General features: G+C 41.9%; 4 protein-coding genes across 4 annotated transcripts in view; all 4 read right to left on the bottom strand.

The window, feature by feature from the left end:
* The window catches only part of LOC126558289 (Kv channel-interacting protein 4-like), a 40,046-nt gene extending 28,044 nt beyond the window's left edge, over nt 1-12,002 (bottom strand). Inside the window, exons 1-2 of the mRNA XM_050214279.1 lie at nt 11,474-12,002; nt 11,216-11,269 (exon numbers count right to left, since the gene is read on the bottom strand). Coding sequence (XP_050070236.1) covers nt 11,216-11,269; nt 11,474-11,984 — 565 coding nt within the window. The 5' untranslated portion in view covers nt 11,985-12,002. The remainder of the gene's footprint in view (nt 1-11,215; nt 11,270-11,473) is intronic.
* The window catches only part of LOC126558678 (pancreas transcription factor 1 subunit alpha), a 396,742-nt gene that overhangs the window by 216,053 nt on the left and 159,391 nt on the right, over nt 1-21,298 (bottom strand). The window lies entirely within an intron of this gene.
* Nucleotides 1-21,298, bottom strand: part of LOC126558880 (uncharacterized) — a 204,381-nt gene that overhangs the window by 32,832 nt on the left and 150,251 nt on the right. The gene's annotated exons all lie outside the window — the stretch shown is intronic.
* LOC126565763 (zinc finger protein 271-like) lies at nt 17,356-18,897 on the bottom strand. Its single transcript, XM_050222973.1, has 2 exons — nt 18,644-18,897; nt 17,356-18,562 (listed from the first exon to the last, which is right to left on the bottom strand). Exons 1-2 carry the CDS (start codon nt 18,895-18,897, stop codon nt 17,356-17,358), a joined length of 1,461 nt encoding a protein of 486 aa, XP_050078930.1.

The following is a 21,298-nucleotide window of genomic DNA, read 5'->3' on the forward strand; positions in this document are numbered from 1 at the left end:
TAGTAAGCTAGCACCAGGTGAGGTGGAATACAAAGAAAAGGTATCACTGCGCACCAAAAAAAAAGCTTCTTTCGTTGTTCGATGGCACTTTGTTCAATGATTTACAAAAAAAAAAAACATCATTCGTATACTTCACCGTATGGTGTTCTACAGATCCACACGACATTTCGATCATGGCGTACCCTGGAGACGTGTTGTTATTGCGTTTGACATGTGAGAGGATGAAGAAGACGAATTAACTTCCATGACAACATTTATCATGTTCGGCGAAAAGACAAATACCAAAGCAAGGCAAAATACGACACATACACATGCACCCATATCCATAACCAATTGGTTTATATTATTTTGGTACAAGTTTTTACCCTGCTTGTCCACATGACATATTGATATCAACCTGCCACAAGAGTTTTTAAGTGAATTTTCTACGCAAATTTGACACATTTTTCGTTATAGATTAGGTCCCTTTCCTTTCGAAACGTTTTTGCAGGAGAAAATAAAGAAAGAATTCATTATTTCCATGTAGAAATGTACATATTTTTCTATATAAAACTTCCAAGGCTACGACTAGTTCCTTCGGGAAACACAAGATCGAGGTCGCACGATAAGGTTCGGGTCAAAAATTATTGTACTTTCTCATTCATTCTCACTCTCTTACCGCGGGGAAATAGATTCATTCATACATTCGTTACATTTCTAGTCACGAACTACTGAAACATAAATTTGTGTTTATTCCTATGCAAATGAGCGCTATCAGATTCCATTAATAGCACTCATTCAAACTGCCACCTCCAATGGTGGTAAGTTTATTTCCTTTGCGTTCTGTAGCTGGTACCGAAAATATTCTCCGGATAAAGGGAACCTTCGTTTCCCTGTTCCAACTGTTTTTTGTTTTGGCTTTGATAAAGTACGCTCGGTAAACCGCGTCGCGAAACAACCGGAGACGCGTTTTGAAACATCGCCGCTTTCCTCACTGATCTATTTCTCTCGGGTGATAAGCTTCGTGGCGTGTGTTCAACCCGTCGCTTTGAAGCATTGGGAACTGCCAACCATATTTATGACTCGCGCCCAACCTTTCTCCTGCTGCTTCGTTATCTAATGCAATTTAGGTAACGATACAATCACTTGGGGAATGGTTACTCTAGTACGTTTCGCTCAAAGGAATGATTTGTCAGTGTTATGTTCACGCAGTTTGCCTCGAAGCGCAATTCAGCTCCCAGTTTAAATTGTGTTTTGACTCTTTTGCGAATATTTATATGCATTTGTTAATGTATACATAGAATATACAACTAAAATTAAGTTATCAGTGAAATGCGGTGGTAGAAAAATATGTAAAATAATTGTATTCAACTCTATATTTATCTGTAACTGATTTGCTTATAATTTTCGAACACTTGTGAAAATTCCATCAACTTGAAAACGAGGTGATATATTAAAAATTAATACAATTTTGACTTTCTAGTTACGTTACATATTAATATTGACGATGGGAAATAAATTCGCCCGCTGGAAGTCAAATTCAAATGCTCATAACATTCTGTTACGCTGGCCCTTGTGCGCTCTCGGGACTCGTAAGACAATAATCTGAATCACAAAAACGCAATCAAACAATCATTCGATAGTTGCCATTTCCTGCAGAACACTTCAGCTTATGGCAATCAACTCAGTTGAAACGTCTGATCGTTGCCAGCAACACATCACCCTCTGTGTGAGTGTTTCTTTTGGCGTTGGCTCTGCTCAAAGCCACCAGGCGTCTCCATTGAGTCAAGCCGGTACTCTTAGGCTAATAAGAAGCAAGCTAAACAGTTCAGCTCGTTATCATTTCAACTGCCCGATAGCTAGCGTAGGCGACTTCTTGGGTAGAGAAGCGTATCCTTTTTTTGTCTTGCCGTTGTGTTAAATCGAGCGGAAAACTATCGACAGATTGTGGGACGTAACGAACGAACTACATTCGGTCCGTGTCGAAGTTGAAGAAGTGAAATTTTCGATAAAGGAAGCTATGTGTATCAGAAAAGAGGAGGGAAAAGAATGAAACGCTTGCAACATATCTCAAGATGACATGAATTTTCTACTCCTATTGGATCCCTATCTATTACTATGATCGGAAAAAGCCACTGCCCCAGATGTCTCGTACTTCGTTCGGCTGATGTAACATTGGCCTCGAACTGGGTGCTTGCTAAAGAGTTGTCCTTGCTCAATCACGCAAAATGCTTCTGTGAGCAATTGAGGAACGTAGGTTACTATTTCTGATGTTCGTCATCCTTGTCAATTGGTCTGTACGTGTCGAGAGCTAAACACCATCTTGCATTGCCGGTGATGGCAACTGGGTCGATGAAAATGATGGATGTTGATGTGGCTGGCAAGCTTCGCAAAACTCATAACCGTTCTATTTTCTTCCGTTGCTGTAAATATGGTACGAACTTCCTTCCGGTACAAGTTGTTCTTCAAACAGGCAGTGTTTGGTTGCGAGTAAGAAATATATTTTGCGCTTGATTATCTTGAGATTGATGCAGATAATCTCCAAAGGGCTAATTCATCATTACTTTCTTTATTATGTGTAAATAAAACCTTTATTTGAAAAGAAAAAGTGTTTTGCTTATCTCGTCAATATGTAATGAAACGAATAAAGATAACAGCCCTGCAACCGTCTGTAAATTGGTAAATCTTTCACCAAACCTATCGCAACGTGTCGGTTCGAACCACACGGTAAAGCTTATCTTACCGATTAATTCGTCCAATACCCTGTCCGGATCTTATTAATAAGCTTTTCCTTATCCAGTGGAAACAGTCCAACCTACAGCAGGGTCGCATCATCCATCATCGCATTTCCGTCCAGCAACACCCGGACGTCACTTCCAGCTAATAAACACAAACAAACATACGCCCGCTGCACACAAACTTCCACAGCCGCATCGAACATGCCATAGATCCGGCACGAATAGATTTTCTTTCGATCGCATGCATACAGCAAGGATTTATGAAAGACGCCACTATGACACGGTCTCATCAGAATTGATGATGATGATTTAGGATGGCACACGCACACGAGTTTCGGGAAAGGAATTTCCGTCCTCGAAGTGCGTTCCTGTGTCGCTTCTGCTTGATTGTTTGGGATAAAATTGCTTGTGGTGTGGGTATGAACCCTGTCGGTAGCTTTAATTTTTTTTTTTGCTAACCTCTCTCTTTCTCTCCTCTCATTCTCTCTTCCTCTCTGTGATAAAATTCACCAAAAGCCGGCAAAAGCATCGACATTGGCGCTCCAATAGTACACATGCTGTTGACATTGAGTTGGCCGAACAAACCCACACCGAACACGGGTTCATTCGAGCGTTACATAATGTGTCTTTAAGCGAGAAAACGTATCAGCGTGATCAGCACGAAGTCTGTGAAATTCGTCACTTACACCAGCACCACTCGAGAGAACGCAAAACACCGGCGATGTATTTCTACAAAAGCAAAGAATAGGGGACAGAAAAAAACACAAACCCAAAGAAGTGGCCATGTCGAGGCACTAAGTTGCGGCATTAAATGATACGTCTTTGCGAGGGAATTTTCCTTGTGCTTTTCTATTGGGCGGTGTGGATACCGTATCGCTCTAAAGAGCACTAAAAATGAAACGAAGCTGCTGTCAGCAGCTTGTGGATTGTGGAAAGCAAATTATGCCAAGTGAGCCATGTCGAAGGATCTGCTGGTACACACTCACACTCTAATGCGCTCAGCAACCAAACCAACACGCTACGCCAACACCGCTGGTATGGCTGGCTGCTGGTGATGGTGTGAAAGACGATAAGAAATATGCACATTTGCGCTTTTCTTCTTCGTGCGAATCGAAATGCACGGATAAACGCGCAAAGGTACCGAAAGCAAAACTGTCAGCAGAAAGAATAATCAATGGAGATAAGAGAATGGTGGGGCTCCATGGGCAGAAAATGAACATCATCGCGTCTACGATTGAAGGAGGAAGCTATTGCACAAGCGAAAGAATGTCGTCGTTTTGGAAAGCAATTTCTACCAACGGTTCCAGCTGGTTTCATCACCACAAGAAAGCAGTACCAAAGAAGTGAGTTGAAAACGAGCAACAAAGCAATAGAAAAGCGGCATATGATAGGAACACACTCACAACTTGGGAAAAAGAAAACATCTTTAACGAGATATCGATACAGTAGCGTATGCTAGTGAGAAAGTTTGGCAGGAGTTCGAGTCTGGATGCAAGGCACTGTTTAGAGCGTATATTACGTTCACGTTTTGCAGAGTATATAACTGATTTCACATCGCCAAATGCATTGCAAGCGCTAAGAGAATGGATCGCTAGTACGCCTCTCGGTAGCGCATTAACCTCAGCTGTCCGTTGCTATGACGAAGCAAGGAAGCAGGCTCTGCGGAGCCAGTACGCTTCCAACACAAGATAACACACTCACGCCACTGCCACTGCACGCGACACTGAAGCCTATGCGATGCATACACGCTGCAAGGGCACGAAAGTGTTAAACTAATTTGAGACCGCTCGGCACAGCAGTCAGTGCAGTGGTTTTTGCACATTCATTCAGGACAGCATCGATTGCGAACGTGCAGACACGCTTCACCGAGAATCAATCGAAACTACTACCCGTAAACGTACACACCCACACTCACGTAGACGCTGTGACACACGGCGACACGGCAAGGACCTGCGGTGCGATCTACCGTCCTCGGAACACTGAACGTCAACCCGATGGTTGATAAAAATACACCGTCTGACAATAAACATATGATCCCGAAGTCGGAAGCTTCCACCGCCGAAGCTTTTGACTTCGTGCGCGAGTGCTTCGAACTCACGACGATGACGACGACGACCGTCACGCTCCCCATCACACGATTGAGTAAAGATAGGGAAGCGTTTAAAATTAAACTTGCCCTTTGTAGCAAAACGTTACTAAACTATTATCAATATTATTTTAAATTTTAAAAAATAAGCTCATAACTTTAAAATTACGAAACAATTTCCTTATGATCCTTATGATTACGAAACAATTCCAAAAAATGATTTTATTCCAATATTTGCACTCCATTACCAACTGTGCCCGTGAGAAGAGAACACATTTCTCACAAGAAAGGATACCGAGTGAGATGAGCCGAGCTTAGCTTTTCAGTGAGTTCATTCACTTCGGTGCGCATCTGCTCACGAGCTTTCTAGATGAGTGCTTGCGTCGGCGCAAACACGGTCTTTATGAGTGAAACGTTGAGCGATCTGTGTGTGAAGGTTATGTTTTGTTTTTGTTATTTATTTTTTTTCCATGCGTATGCTAACCACACATCGTGCACGTCGTGGGCAACGGCGGTTTAAATCGTATCGGGTGAGCGGTTCTTGCTCACGTGGTGCGCACATTTCTCAGTAACAGAAGCACGCACAGTACTTGCTTTGCCGGTTAGGATGGTTTTCGATCGAAGTTATACGATCATATGCTACGAGACGTACTAGCGGTATGGTATTAACAACACGATTTATGTATGTGCATCTATTTTATTTGTGATAGTGATAAATATTCGATGCGTGAACCTGATACATACATTATTGAATTGGAAAAGAGCTAATAAAGCTCCAGACAAATTCATGCAAAGTCGCAAAGGAAGTTGAAGCAAAAAAATTCACAAGCTACTTTGAAATACTACGAATTTATTTATTTATTTAATTATTATAAAATTCAACCGATGACCGGATGTATCTATGCGTTCTCTACATCGGCCATATACATTTTCCCATTTGCTATATCATGCAAGAATTGCTTACAAGGATATTCTATACTTTCTGATGCTCTAACTGTAACAAACTATTAGAACGAAAGAACGCAAAAGATTAGTTAAATCTCTTTTCCCTTCGTGGCGAACAGATGCGTGTTCAAAAATTCTAAACAATTTCTCTATGTGCTTGTGATTTATTGATGTGCATAAACCATATGCCAAAAGGATTAGCATCAAACGGGAACGCATTAGAGATGGGAAAAGTGTTTTAGGAAAAAAATAAAATGAGTCAAACAAAACTGCAAACGGAAGAGTTACCATCGTTTCAGTGAAACGCACACAGAAAGCAGCAAACAGCTTTGTTACTACATAAAAATAATACATTGACTGTACGAACGTGTTTGTTCTGGCCGCTGGCCGCATGGAAAAGAAGTGTGAAAATAAAGCCAAACCGAACGATTGCAGCGGCTCATATTTCAAAACATCACTTCCCCCCTGGTACGGTAACGCTCATGCATGCGTGGAAAACTCATGGTCCGGAGTATTTGCACATTCTGCGAACTTCAACTGAGGGATATTACTATTCCGCAGTAGAAGGAACGTTCGATATTTTACCTCTTTGTGAGACATGGATCAATCGGTTTTGAAGCAACTCAATATTATAGTTTCAACCATCTTCAATTGGTCGAACCCTTCATCAACGTATTGCAGAACAATGCGAATTGACCCTCGAGTGCGCCACGTTCAAAGCTGTACCGGTAGCTGTACGCTCAGCTTAATCTGTAACAACAATGGTATGCTCCATGGAGTGGCATAAACACACAAACAGCTCGCATGGAATCGACTGACTCTACACTCTGATTGAACATTGTTTGTTTGTGAAAAAAAAGACGGCGTATAAAAAACGCAAACTGAAAGTGATCCGCTTACGAACAAAGGCACGCCTCGTGAATGTTGCCACAATGCTCGTACCGTCGGATTTTGCGTGCCAAAGTAAAGTTAACATAACCGATACGGCTGGCCACCAGTGTTAAATCCTTAAACAGTGGTCAAGTGAACTCAACGGCTGAAGTGTAAAAGCGAGAGGAACAAGAACCAGCGACTGCAAAGCAGAAGCATATGAAAATACGATAGTATTAGCCATTCATAAACACAACACACGGAACAACTCAACCATCTCTTTCAGTCTCTCGGTTCGCCGAAACACCGTTAAGCTGTGAGTAAATAGTAAATATGAAAATCGGACTCATCGACACGCCTGAACACGTGCTGGCGATGGTGATGGTGAAGGTAGCAAAACGAAATGGCAAACAATAATAAACATAAATACCGCCGTTGGAAGTGTATTGCTATAGCTTCATGGCGTATGATAATAGAGATACCGGAACAGTGAAACCATGGGGAGGAATATTATGCGCAAGGCAATCTGAAAGTTCGTTACAACTTTTGTAATTGCCTACTTTTGTTATGGAAATTATGACAAAAAAAACTATCGCAGCATCTACAGAGGTGTTCTAAAAATAAAGTCCCAATCCCCAAATAAAAAGAGCTTCCTACAGTTGGCGCAGCAGTTGGTGATGAAGGGAGGAAAAAATAATCCGTTCGTAGGTTTGCTCACCTCTCGTTGCTCCCGGTTTTTGTTTACAGACGTGTGGGGGAATAGCTGTGAAGGTTTGGTCGGTGTGTTTTCGACACACTCATAACTATTAACCGTGATGGGCATGAGTATCGGCACCGTTGCCACAGCGTTGCTGTACACCGTACTTTTATTATGTTTAAATTGCTCTATCAAGATCGAATCGACAATTGAGCCAACGTTTATTTTCGTGCTATATAGTTCATTTTTTAACCATTCAGCGGGTAATATGTAATTAGAATTGAATAAACATATGATGCGTATGCGGCGAAGCTTGCACCAATTGATACTTATAATCTTTTTTGCAATCTAGAAAAATGTAAATACACCATTACTGTTTTGGTCGGGGTGTGTTAAAACAGGAGCCAAATTAAACGGAGACGAACAAGGAACTCATTATTCGGTATGATGAATAGGCATGATGTTAAAATAATTTTAAGTGTATTTTTTTCAAATACACTTTTTAAGAGTAGAAGGAGAATTGCAGGAAGCATTACATCACCTCCATAAATACAATCACCAATTGTTTAAACATTAGTTGTCGATAATAAGTTTCATCGATCACCTTATGTGAAGTACCAGGCGTCTCCATTGAACGCTTACTAATTTTCTTCAGATAGGATTCATATAAATAATGCCGCCTAAACCATGCAGATGTTTTGCACCTTCAAAACCTACTACTATCACAGAGAATAACATGTTAGACTAGCAATTGAAATCGTAACAAAAATCCTTATGCAGAGCAAAAGTAGAAAAACAAAAACCAACATTTCAACAATAGATCACCAACTGCTCTCATGATTCTACTCAATATGATGGTAGGAAAATAAATATTTACCAAACAACCAACAGTTCCGCGGCTAGCAACAATATTGCTTCTGTCACGTAGAAAAAATAACCGTGAGTACCGTGGCATGGGTACAGCAGCACCGACAACAATCACCAAAATGTGTACTGTGTGGTATGGGTCAATGTATTGCCCATTTACGATACGTTTGTAAAACGTGTTCGCACATACACTCAAACAGCACATCAATGGTGTTATATATCGAAGTGATAGTGATGTTAGTACGTATCATAAAGTACGGTCTGCCTATTTGAAGATGAGCTGACCGAGGGATGAGCACCTCTCGATAGAACGAACGGAAAATCAAATCAAAATTGAATCGTCCGATAGACATTAAGTGCAAAGTAAATGCTGTGGTAGCAAAGTCGGTGTTATGGTGGGGCCATTTGGACAAAATTATCCACCGGGGCCCACTGGAAATGGGGGTCGTTAGATCGTTTGAGTTTTTTTCCAGACTGTTAAGACAGATTCAGGAGCTATAAATATTTGTTTGCCTGTACTTTTGACACTATACTTATGCTTTTCTTCCCTCAACACCTATATTGGTATTACTATAGGCATTACTATTGGCATTGCTATACTTTAGAATAAATAAAATAGTATTTTTTTCTTAGTTAGACTGAAACAAAATTATTTCAACTTCGGAAAACAAACCACTGCGGTTAGTAAACGCATCGTAGGAAATAAATTTACTAACAACTGAGATAAAAATCCAAAAAACAAGCTTACAAATAGATCGATGGGTGTATGGATTTATTTTCTAAACGTCGCATAATAAAGAAAAAAGCAAAAGGAAAGAGAGGAAACGGAAAGGAAAAAAACCTGTGTTCACACCATCGAAATACCATCCTCTGTATGAGGTGTGCAGCAGTAGCAAATGGCCAAGAAATCGGCAAAAATTCATCACTCGAGTGTTAGTACTTCTGGACAATGCGGGGAAAGAACCAACGATAAAAAGGGAAACCAATCATCTCCCGTATTTGGGCAATGTGCGAAATGTGCTTTTTCGCCTGGCTGTCGGTGTGATTCATCTATATTGCCGTGTTGTTTTTTTTTCTGCGTTCTTTCTTTAATCCTTCCGTAAAAGAATAGTGAAGGTATGTGCGATAAATTGAACGCTCCCACAAGCAGCTGTTTGGTCGATCGGAAAAAAAAGAAGTGGAAGAGACAAAAAAGTCACGCCACCTACAATTTCGCTCGCGTAGAACCGAATGCCCATGGCCGAAAAGAGAAACACGCCAGAGAGTTGTGGCGTGTTAAAAATTTAAAACCAGTCCTCGAAAGTATTCGATGCGAGCGTGACCGAAATTTTTGAAAACGGGCCCACCTCTCTTGCTGCACTTTGCGTTCCCCACGTGTCATCGGGGGGCTTCTTACTTTGAGCACGATCGATCGAAAGGCGTGAAAAAATCGTTTCTTTTTATTTTTGCCAAGATTTGCTGGGCATAGGGCAAAATGTTAAACGCATACGTCAGGTTTTGCTGGATTTGATGTGAGAATCTCATACGTACGGGAAAGTGGCAAAAAAGCAATATTAAATCCGCTGACAAGTGTGAGGATCAAGTAATCAGCTTTTGTTTTTGGTTTTGCTATGGTTATACGATAGAGATGAAAACATAAAGGCTTCGAGAGATCGTAGCACACAAATATCCCTTACAATTCTTATCAATGAAAAGGATAAATTATGTTCAATCAAGATGAAGGTGGAAAATTTGCATATAATTTGTACCACTAAAAATATTTAACGCTACACCACTTGTTGCAAAAATTGCTAGTGCGATCACCATACAGCTACCCATTTAATATTCACGGTTATGAATTCGCAAGCGATAAACACACTCACCACTCATAAATCAACCGCCAACGTTCGGCTGATGCTGCTGCTGCTGCCCGCCTGCATTCGGTCTGGCTTAACGAGCTGGCAAAGATTCATACAAAACAAAAAAATCACAAATTCATTTTGATTTGTTTACCGGCAAACCCATTGGTGGCATGCATACAGCCGTACCACCGTGTTGCTGGTTCGGTTTGATTCGGTATTCATAATACATCGGGCCCCAAAAAACGCGTGCCTTCGTCCAGACATTTTTTTTCAAGCTTCATTTTGAAGATTGAAAACGGCACACATTCCATAAACAATTCATATCATTTCAGCTTTAAATTGATTCCACCGAGTGCGATTTATTTTAATCAGAATAATAGAAGGAAATAAGAACAACTCTTTCTCGATATGTGGATGCTTAGGTGCCAACATATAATGCTTATTATAATGAAATGGCGACTTTGTTGTAATGAAATGAGAGACAATAAATTTATTTTATCTCAATTTCCATCTGTAGCTTATTTTAAGAAGCAACAAATCATCACTATTAAATTGTGGAAAAGTAATAAATTATTCAATGTACGCAATGATCATGATCGATTTGAAAGGAAAATCCAAAAACTGTTATAAAGTTTTGTGTATTAATTATTCTACTAAGGGTTTCTCAGCTTCAAAGCCAAAGAAGATTTCCCACAGTAAGAAGAATTTTTCATTTCCCAACCATGCCAATGACGAACGCTGAAGGAATTTTTGTTTGTTTTTGTTTTGTCAACAGGACCGGCTTCATAAATGAATCCATTTATAATTTTTAATATTGTCTGCACAAGTTTCACAACCACTAGTGTCACCAATGTTCCGATTGTGAAATGAGTCCGAGAGTGAAATGCTGCAGCATTCAACGTTTGAGATATTTTAACAAAGTGTGTACAACCCAATACTATCAAAATGATCGATGATGATCGTGGTTGTGTTCAGTTTACGCCATTTGTATCTCGCTGTCCTCGCTGAATTAAAAATATCTTTCAACACACATATTTGTTGATCGCACATTCGAACACATTACCAACGTCAGTCGCACGTCTTTTAAATTAAATTATTAAAAGGCTCAAATCATTTATGCCAGGTTGTTCAATATCACCACATCGAGCATCTTTGGTTTCAATTAACGAATGTCTCCTACGCATCTACTTACACTCATAATTGCCTTCCTCCTGATCGCTGGCTTCCTTCTGCTCGTCCATGTTCGCTACACCGTCGGCCAATATCCGAAAGGAAGAGAAGAAAAGAACAACCAAAATCGTTGTAAACAGACTGGTCACCAACCATGCACACGTTTGACCCGCGAGAAGTAAAGCCAAAAACCGCTTCCGAACACACTCACTCGATCACGAACGTATCGAGCCGATACAATTTGACGTTTGATCGTCACCGAACGATAACGCATACTGACCACTTCGACAGCAGCGACACAGCAGACAGTCACGCAGACAGGAGGTAGACGACGCGCTCGATGGTTGTATCGAAGCAGAGGCCGAAGATGACGTAGCATTGGTATGGCGATGCTGTTTCGTTCGCCGTTGCCCTTTCTGATGGGCTTGTTGGGGCATCATCCGTCGCCAGCCGCTAGCATCCGTTGCCATATCGCTCCCTCCACACTGGCCGGTAGCTGTATCGAGGGTCAGGTAGTCGATGGTTCGTACCCCAACAGCGCTGGCAGACGGTGCACTGGGGATCGTAACACCGGCCGATGCCGACCCATTGTGGGACGTTGCCACAAGGGAACCGATGGTCGAGGAACCGCTACTGGTGGAAGCCGTATCATCCGGCTCAACCGGGATGGCCGTGAATCCGCGCGAAGACCATCGCATTAGTGCAATATCCGTCGCGGTCGTTGGTGGTAACTGGTGCTCATCGGCACTGACCGTGCTGCTGCTTCGATGGCCACGATTCACAAGCTGCATTATGGTCGATGTTTCATTCCACTCGAATACACGATCCTGCTCACGATCGAATCAACCTCTCCGCACACACCATCGAACAACGCGCACTTAGTCACTACACTCTCAACGGTTGTTTCACACGCACGGAAAACAAAATCTGGCACCCCCGAGGTAGCTCTCGGGACACCCGCACAAAACGTACTCACTTATAACACGGCTGAGTGACCCGGACCGAGGCATAAAGGGAGAGAACAGAATGGATGCTGAGAACATTCACTTGAGTGTAGCACTACTGGTCGACGATATATTTGATCCGCATCGATGATGGTCAATCTCGATGGTCTTGATGGCGGGACGGTTGTTCCCAACTCGGACGATTGTTGCTATTAGTCGAACATTTTCATGGCAAGGACACAGGCACACACGCACACGCGGCATCACCGTTCGGTCGTCACCACGATCGTGAAATCAAATCCCCAACGTCTCCCACGTAGCTTCGCGAATCTCGTGCGTTTATAATTGGATTGCATCCAAAAATAAACATTCATCGCTGCCGGACTTTTGCTGGGCAGCGGTATCCATCTCTACCCTTCTCCCCTTTTCCCACACTTTCCATCGAAGGGCGGAACAGATGAGTTCGGAGGGCTTGAGAAAGGTTAGTATCCACCAGCCACTTTCCGGCTGCAAGACAAGCTGAGGTTTAGGTGCCAGACAGAACAGATGGACACGTTATGACAGTGAATCGCTTCCACAAACAGTAATTATTGCAATGAACTCTTGCATGCTGCAGAATGGGAAGCTCTGTTCGAAAGTATCTGAAAATGTGCATTACTTTACACTGGTCTTGTGCCATAATCGGTTTGCTGCCGGCGGGATTGCGGTCGTTCTGGTTGTCTGTTTTGTGTTTTAATCATGCATTGATTGGGTTTCTATTTGGGTTGAGTTTATCTGCACTATCCAACTTTCTACGCTGTAACTTCCATCTGGTCATTGTTTGTGTGTTTTGAATGTATAGTGCCAAATAAACTCTTCTTGATTGAGCTGTTTTGTAAGGTACAACGAGGTATAGTGGGATGTTCATTCAACACAAATTTTAAAACAGAGAAATTTGATTTAATTTATTCAATTGCATGGGTCAACTTATATGTCATAATTCAAAGATTCCATTGAACAATTATTGATTCTTTTTTGGAGTTACACTGAGTTAGCTTCTCTGCCTTTAATTTTCCTGCAACTGGATAGTCAGTTGTGCAAAACGATAAATACTTCTTATCGCGCCTTAATTAGTAGCGCAGGTTTATTTGATGCCCAGCGTGACATAGAAGGTCGTTAAGCCAAGAAGAAGAGAGTTCTGATTACAGGACTTTCTGAGGCTATTCTTACTTACTGAAAGCCAAGTGCCTCTACTACTTGATCACTTGATGATTTTCCAAAAAGGATGTCAAAAGGGGTAGTAAAATTAAACCTTATTTACAAACTCTGAAGATAAGAATTGATCTACAAATTGATCAAATTTTGCATTAACAGAAGTCTTTAAAAAATATCAGCTCCCAAATACCAACTCCCGACTGGCTACAATTTTGACTCTGAGCAGCATGAGACAGTTCTTATTTATTTAAGTACAGCACCAATATTTGCGCTCATTCAACGTACCCAATACAATCTCAGCATATCTGACAACAATCACGGAATGATTAATTTGCACGGAAATTTGCAAACATCCTCTTGCGAATAGTATTGAGAATTGGCACAATGTTTGCCAACTTGGCTGCATGTTTGTTGCTTTTTTCCACCCGTTCCCGAAACAAAACCAAGTTCCGCCGAACCTCGTTGCCTGTCTGGTGATGCTGCACCGTGTTGGCAAGTCTTGACTGCCGGGGCATTGCCACTGCCACCGACTTCTACAAATCAATTTACCCGCTGACACTGACACTAACTCTAAACAACTTGCTGGTCCGTTCCAACAGTGTGTACGCCATGTGGCCTAGTAGCTACACGTTCTCCCGCACGGTTTCCTGCTGCTCTTGCCAATTTGCTTGCCAACCGTCTGCCTCCAGACGTTCTCCTTTTCCTCTATATATTTAGTTGTTTTTTTTTTTCGTTTCTGGGCATACAACAACCGAGGTGATATATTTGAGATTTCGCCAAATTTTAGAAAAATATATAACAAACCGCCGGAAAATCGAAGTGGTCCTTCTTAGCAAGGGGAAACTATTAATGGCCATCGTACGGCATGGGCCAGTTCGGGCACATACGAGCATTCCGGCGTAATTAATGAACCTGACAAATCTTGTGACTTTGCCAAGCAATCTGCGTTTCGTCGACAGATGGCAGCAGGGTCGGAATCGGGCAAAAACGTGGGCCTGATGGATGGCTGTTGGCGTAATGGATCTTACCAATAACGGGTCTCGGTTCGATTGGCGTGCGCGATCACAGGATGAGATGAATGACAACATCGATCGTAATTTTGCATCGAATTGGTTCGCTGTCGATATATTTGTCATCAACTGCAAAATCTGCATTTGAAGGAGCGAAATTAATTGAGCTTAATCGTTCAAGTCGCATGATGGAGAGGACTTATCATTTATATTAAGGTGAGACTCCAACAAGCGCTTACTTATCAGTGGCAACAAAGTCTGGTGACTACAATTAGATTACTTGGCTTATGCATCCACTTCTTCTAGGTGCGGATGGGATTTGAATATCGGTCCCGCCATGTGAAAACCAGCACCGATGTGACCTCTATCACATTGCCGCCATGGTTTATGAATGTCCATACTAAATAAGAGGCATTTTTGAAGAAAATTCAGTTCATTTTTTTGTGAATAGCACACCAGCAAAACAATCATACATTTAAACAAAAAGCATTGGTGATGAAAAAATAGCAAAGATACACCTCCGACACAAGCTCAAGGTTGTTTGTCCTTCAGCTTCTGTCCACCGTCACGGTAAAGTGATGTCGTGTGGAGGGAGTTTTCATTGGACCATTTGGTCGGTTAGCCTGACAACCGGTGTAACAAAATCCATTGCTCAAAATGTCCCTCAGGGACAGGCGCTTTAGAGGAAGTGGTAAAAATGCCGCCAATTCTAATATTATAAAACACACTTCTTGACATCCATATACGCCACCGCAACAGCAACCGAAGCAAAGAACGCGGACATTTTCAATGAACCCGCGCTCTTCCAAGATCTTCCAAGAAGCGGAAAAAAATTCTACCGGGTCATGTGAGTTCTGTGCCACATCGTGCACGGTCATGGTCGTTGGTCGGATCCGTTTTCAACGGTTGATGTGCTCCGACTAACGGACCAGAGCATCTGAGTCAATGAAGTTTGTTGACGTATGCAGTACCAGCTCGTAAATATTTTCCATACACAAGACGAAACGAGACACAAAATATCACAGAACGCTAATCTTTCCTGAAACGAGCGTTAAAAACGTTTTTATACTTTCGAGAGCCTTTTATATATGCGTTCCATTATCGTTCGAATTATTTGCAATAAATAACAAGGGGATCATTTGAATCGTTTTAGTCGTACGATCTTCAAGCTGCGTGCGCTTGAACCGAAAGCTAACAACCAAATAATTGCACAACACAAAATGGTTCTCAATAATCGAACCTGTTTAATTGTGCTTTTTATTTCTCGTTACATATTTACCAAAATTGGTTTTCAAGCAGCGCGAGCAATCAAATAGCTACGATCGAGAAAAATTCATCTGAAGCAGCTTCCAAAAAAGGGACCATTAACCATCGGCCCACTCCCCACGCCAAAGCCAATAATAATACAACCAAAACCTTCCATCCGATTTCAAAAATATAAAGTTCACAAAATTTTCAATACGCTATAAATACATCAACTAACCTCCAACCCTTTCCCCCACTTTCCTCCCCCAATGGGTACCATAACCCGACTCTTTGCATAGGCGGCGTGTTGAAGATATGGGAAAAATCTTAACCGCAACCCGCAACAAACCGATTGGACCGGGCGAAGACCACACGGGATCGCAAAGGAGCTCTGCAAGCGTATGGTGTTGTGGACGTCTTACATTGATTATTGCCACCATTAGGTACATTTTTAATCTGCCCCATTTGTTTTGCCGTTTTCCTTCCGACTCGAACGGGAAAATCGATCCCTCGTATTGGCGATTTCTTTGCCCCACAGGCAATACGATCACTCAACAGCGAACGCCTCAGAGCACGCGTTGATTTCACACACACCTCAAATTAGATTCACAGCTTCACACAATACGTACGCGTACGTTAGTATGGCAGGCCAGATTGCGCGCATACACACTACCACTTTCAGACATCATAAATTATGACGAACTGTGCTCCCCCTGGTCGGTATGATGTCCGGAAAACGCATTCCAACCGAGCACCGTGGGTAAGGTTTTATCACTGGGAAGTATGTGGATGATATTTCAACTATGGTTCCGTATCACAAAACATTCAAATAGAGTTGTAAATTGGAACCACAAACATCGTACGTGTCGCAAATCCGAGTTTTCCAACAAAGTGTACCGAGCTCTATGTATATACTTGCAGCAGCAGCAAAACAAAACAAAAAACAATGTACGCAATCACATTTTAATTGTAGAAAATCTCACATCGATCGACCGACGATCACATTGCCGGTGCGCCAATGCAAACGCGTTCAAATCCCGGTCTGTACTGACGACAGCCGTACGAAACTGTACGTACGAGCGGGGTTTCACCGACGGAAGCATCTGGACGGGGATGCTCTGAGTGTCAGTCAGTGGACACATGTGCGAGCAGATTTTAGCTCCCATCGGGGATCTCCTACTTACCCCAAGAGACACAGACAGAGACCGTGGTGAACGTTGGCGAGTGCTCACACGCAACAGTTAATTCGCTTACTGTGAGATCATTGGCGGCTACCGGGCCATGTTCCCCCGCAGACAACGTCTGTCCTATAGGTAATAGGCATGGGCTAAAATTATACAGTTCTCACGTTTGGTGCTCCGCAATGTGCGCTCTCTCTCTAACGATTTAAATCTCGTCATTTTCGAACTGGGTTTTCCAACTATTTTCGCATAATAAAAACTGTTGTAAGAGTATTGTAAAATTATTGCTACAAATAATTTTTTAAATTTTTTATTAAAGCGTATCCATCCATCTTTTATTAGGACTTGGATTTTGACCCCAGTTGCCGCCAGCGGATTTTGACCAGCGCCGTTGTTGCCTATATTCGTGGATGTAATTTTACAACACCAAAAACTTGTATGGAAGTTAATGAAGTATTTTAACATGTATTTCATTTCAAAAGAAAGCTTAGTTCTTACAGCTATGTCTCTATGCTTTGAGTTTAGACCATCATTCACAACCAATGCAAGTGGCGTCAACCCTCCGGAAAATCTCCTTATTCTATGCCTTCATCCCTCTACTATCACGTCCATCGACAAACCTTCTCCCTCGCCATGTACCGTCCTCCGATGAGCCGTCAATTCCCACCGTTGGATGAAACTTTGCGAACAATCGCAGCACACAAATGGTCGCTCGCCAGTGTGCATTTTCTTAATGTGCGCCTGTAGCTTATAGTTTCGACCGTACCGTTTGTCACAAAAGGTGCACTTAAACGGATGAATATTTTCATGCTCTAGCTCATGCACTCGTCGATCGCCGTAAGTGGTGAATCCTTTCCCACATATGCGACACTTTATCGACCGTTCCCCGGTGTGTACCGCTTGATGGCCTCGCAGGTGGGCAAGCGTTTTGAAGCGCATCTTGCACACACTGCAACCGTGCGGCCGTTCGTTAGAATGTGACTTTTGATGGGTTCTCAGATCCCAATGGCGTGCGAACATTTTCGAACACTTGTCGCACCGAAATTTTTTCTCGCCATGTATTAGCCGATGGGACAGCAGCGTATTACTGGTGTAGAATCCTTTCTGGCAAATCTCACAAACGTACGTTCTCTCGCACACGTGTTTGCTTTTGTTGTGGCTGTGCAAAGCCGTCCGACTTTTGAAGCTGGCATCACACGATTTGCAGTCGTACACTTTCTTTGGCAGATGTATTGTTGCTTTGTGATTTAGAAAATGATCATTTTGGGTGTAGCGTCGGTAGCAAATGTCGCACTCGTAAAGCCGTAACTTGTTTTCGGTGCGGTTCTTCGCGTGCACAGCGAGTGAGTGTAGCTTTAAACCTTCGATCGTATCGAATTGTAACGCTGGGCAGGCGCAACAGCGTACAGTGGACGGTGTCGTCGCATTATCCGTCGATGTTGGTTCCTCTGTTTCGTCTACAGACGACGTTTGAGGCTTTTCGAGAATTTCCTCTGAATCGAGGAAAAACTCATACGATTGCCCATTTTCGCTTTCAGCGTCTGGTGTTATCTCGACCAATTCTTCTTCCTCCGTTACGTCGTAAACTGAGTAACCAGACTCGTCATCGTTCGTCCTTACACTGCTATCGTCTTCTATATGAAAGGTAAGCTTTTGTTCATTCGGGACGATTTCTTCCTGGCCGCCTGTTTTATCCGGAAGGATGTAATGGCTTTCGTCGAAATATATCTTAATTTGTGTCGGTTCATTTGAATCCACTTCGAGACACTCAAATTCTTCAACTCGAACAAGCTCACTGCAGTTTGATTAAGAGAAAACAAAAACATTACTTGACATGTTTTCAACTAATAAAACATTTAAACTATTCGTTACTTACGTTTCGCCGCTACCCTTGGCAAGATCGTTCCTTAGTTGAGCATCTGATTTGATACATTTTTTGCGAAAATTGTTACAGGTAACGAGGAAATCGGCACACTCTTGGCATACATAGTCCGGCAAACCATCTTCCCGCGAGACACTCAAGCCAGTCAGCGAATGGTACATTTCTTGGAGTGTAACATGGTGAATTGTTTTAAATAACGAACAATATGCTTCAGCTTCCTTTTGCAGACAGGTACGACAGATGCTCATCGTCGATAAAATGCATTAGCAGTACTGTTGCCGCACTTGTTTTGGGCTGCCAGATTTGCGCTGTTTACATTTCCCATTTGTTTGACGTTTGCCATTGCTCTTTCGCGCAGTAGAATGCTTCCTTGAGCCAAATGTCATTATTTACTGATTAATGACATTTGGCCTGATTAATGAATTTCATTATTTCACTGATTTTTTGCCCAATATTTGATTTATTGAATATTTTTGAAAGATGTAACGTTGCACCAATTTCTTCGGATGTGGCATTCATCTGAAACTATAAAAAAAAACAATACAAATTCCTCTTAAAATACTGTATTCTTTGAATTTTCGTTCTGTTCACTTAAGCTAATCGCATATTCCTTAGAGTTTCGTCAGCTGAAGTTTTGTAATTCCAACAGCAGAACACGCATTCTCTCCGGTCCACCGAGCCTAATTTCGTTGAAAAATTCCCTCCTAAGCAACGCGTCGTGTACACCGTTTTGTCGCAAAAAGTGCAGCAGCATAATGATGTTCGTGTCGTAGAGAATATTTTTTGTCAGCAGGTAATCATGATAGGCCTTTAAAACTGCCAAGTTCAATTGATAATATGTATCACTTTTCAACGCTTCCAGATAGCGTTCCTTCGTGGCTGTGTTTGTAAATAATGTTTTCAGCGCCTGTGTCTGTGCTTTAAGCAACTGTTCGTTGCCTGATTCACTCAGTTTTGCTTGTAAAGATGCAGCCACCTTCTTAAAGTCATCCGAATTAGTATGATTCGCCAATGCTACAATGTTCAACTCGTTTGACTGATGAATGGATGAATTAGTAAATTCCTTTCCGGAGATTGTTTTCTTCAGTCTTTGGTATGCACGGTGTGAAGCGAGTGATGGAATCGATTGCTGAACGTTAACCAACAGTTCCTTGAACGCTTCTTTAGAGTAATACAGTCGGTAAAACTCCTGCATTATACCCAAACACTGTTCGCCGTCCTTCGAAAGCAGCAGCATTCTTGCAACGACATTCACAGGGTCTTCCAGCGTTAGTTTTTCGTAAAATTGCCACTTCGGTGTGTAATTGTTGGTCGAGCTCCAGTTTACCTTCAGCAGTTCCTCTAGCGTTGTGTAGTTACAGACGACGGTGCGGCAGATGTGAAGAACAGTTTTTAGCAACTTTGCTAAGAACAGTATTTTCTCTGTATCGCCCAAGGCTGGCGGTTGCATTAGAGCTTCCACGATTGCATTGATATCGGCGGCGAGAAAGACTACATCCTCGAAATTGTATGTGCTTAAATTTTCTACCAAATATATGGACGAAAGGTCCATGTTTACAAACACACAAACGTCCACAGAAATGACAGCCTCAGTTGGAAAGACGTCTGAAATGTCAAAGACGTATGGTGGCTTCATGTTTGTTTCCAACAATCTTTTCAAAAATTTTCATAACTATTTAGAACATGAAGGAGTTCCACAATTGAAAGTATAATAATTTACGAAATTTCTCGAATTTTTTTTACGATCTGGACGCTATGGGCTGCAAAAATATGATCATAAAATATGGTTTCGAAAATCAGCAGCAGCCTTCTAGAGATTGTGCTTATTTAGTTACTATTAGCGTTCGTAGATGACGCTACTGTATCCTCAATCATAAGCTTTAGCTGAAGCTCGAAATCTTTCGAAAGAAGCGTGAGTGATAACGCAAAAGTTGCTATTAAAAAGTTTCAGGAAAGCGCTTGTAACTTTTGCTAACGGTAGGTAATGGTAGGTAATAGTGCTACATCACGTTACACATACTTCAGAAAAGTTTTTAGCGCATATTAGCGCTTGTTAAGAATAGCGGGTTTTCTATTTGTAGCATGCAGGGGATATCGGAATGTAATTATGTGCATTTCAACAAATATAAATTTAAACAACATTTGTAAAGCGAATGAAGTATGGGAATATTTTGCTAACAAAAATTTTAAACCTTGTCTATTGTCGTTTTTGGTGTGCGACTTGACGTACCTAAAACCCTATCTACGAAAATAGACGAACGCTCTAGAAGGACGATTACACGCGCCATCACCTTGCCATCTTGCCATCTGCATATACATCTGCAGATATCGAATATTTTAACAAATCTTTTCTATCATTTATCATGCCGACCATGCTCAAATGCTACATTACCGACCACTTCGACAGTGTTCTATACATTTGTAAGGCGTCAATTGATGGATAGAACTTTTAATTGATTTCCATCGATTCCTAATCGTCTAGACAACCGGTGGAGAAAAAATCACTGCCAAAGCTTCAACAAAAAAAAAAAAAAAATCCTAACAATTCTTCAACATGACGATGAATGCATGTGAGTCAGTGGAGATTCGCGCTTTGGTAGGAACTTTGCTGTTCCACACAGTCATTGCCATGGGAATGCTAAAGCCGGG

The sequence above is a fragment of the Anopheles maculipalpis genome, chromosome 2RL (genome assembly GCF_943734695.1).
Source record: "Anopheles maculipalpis chromosome 2RL, idAnoMacuDA_375_x, whole genome shotgun sequence".
NCBI classification, from domain to species: domain Eukaryota; kingdom Metazoa; phylum Arthropoda; class Insecta; order Diptera; family Culicidae; genus Anopheles; species Anopheles maculipalpis.

Bases quoted from the DNA above. Each gene is read 5' to 3' on its own strand.
- LOC126565763 (XM_050222973.1), bottom strand. From the start codon at position 18,897: ATGAGCATCTGTCGTACCTGTCTGCAAAAGGAAGCTGAAGCATATTGT. The intron at 18,563-18,643 runs GTAAGTAACGAA...ATCAAACTGCAG, and splicing joins GCCAAGGGTAGCGGCGAAAC to TGAGCTTGTTCGAGTTGAAG.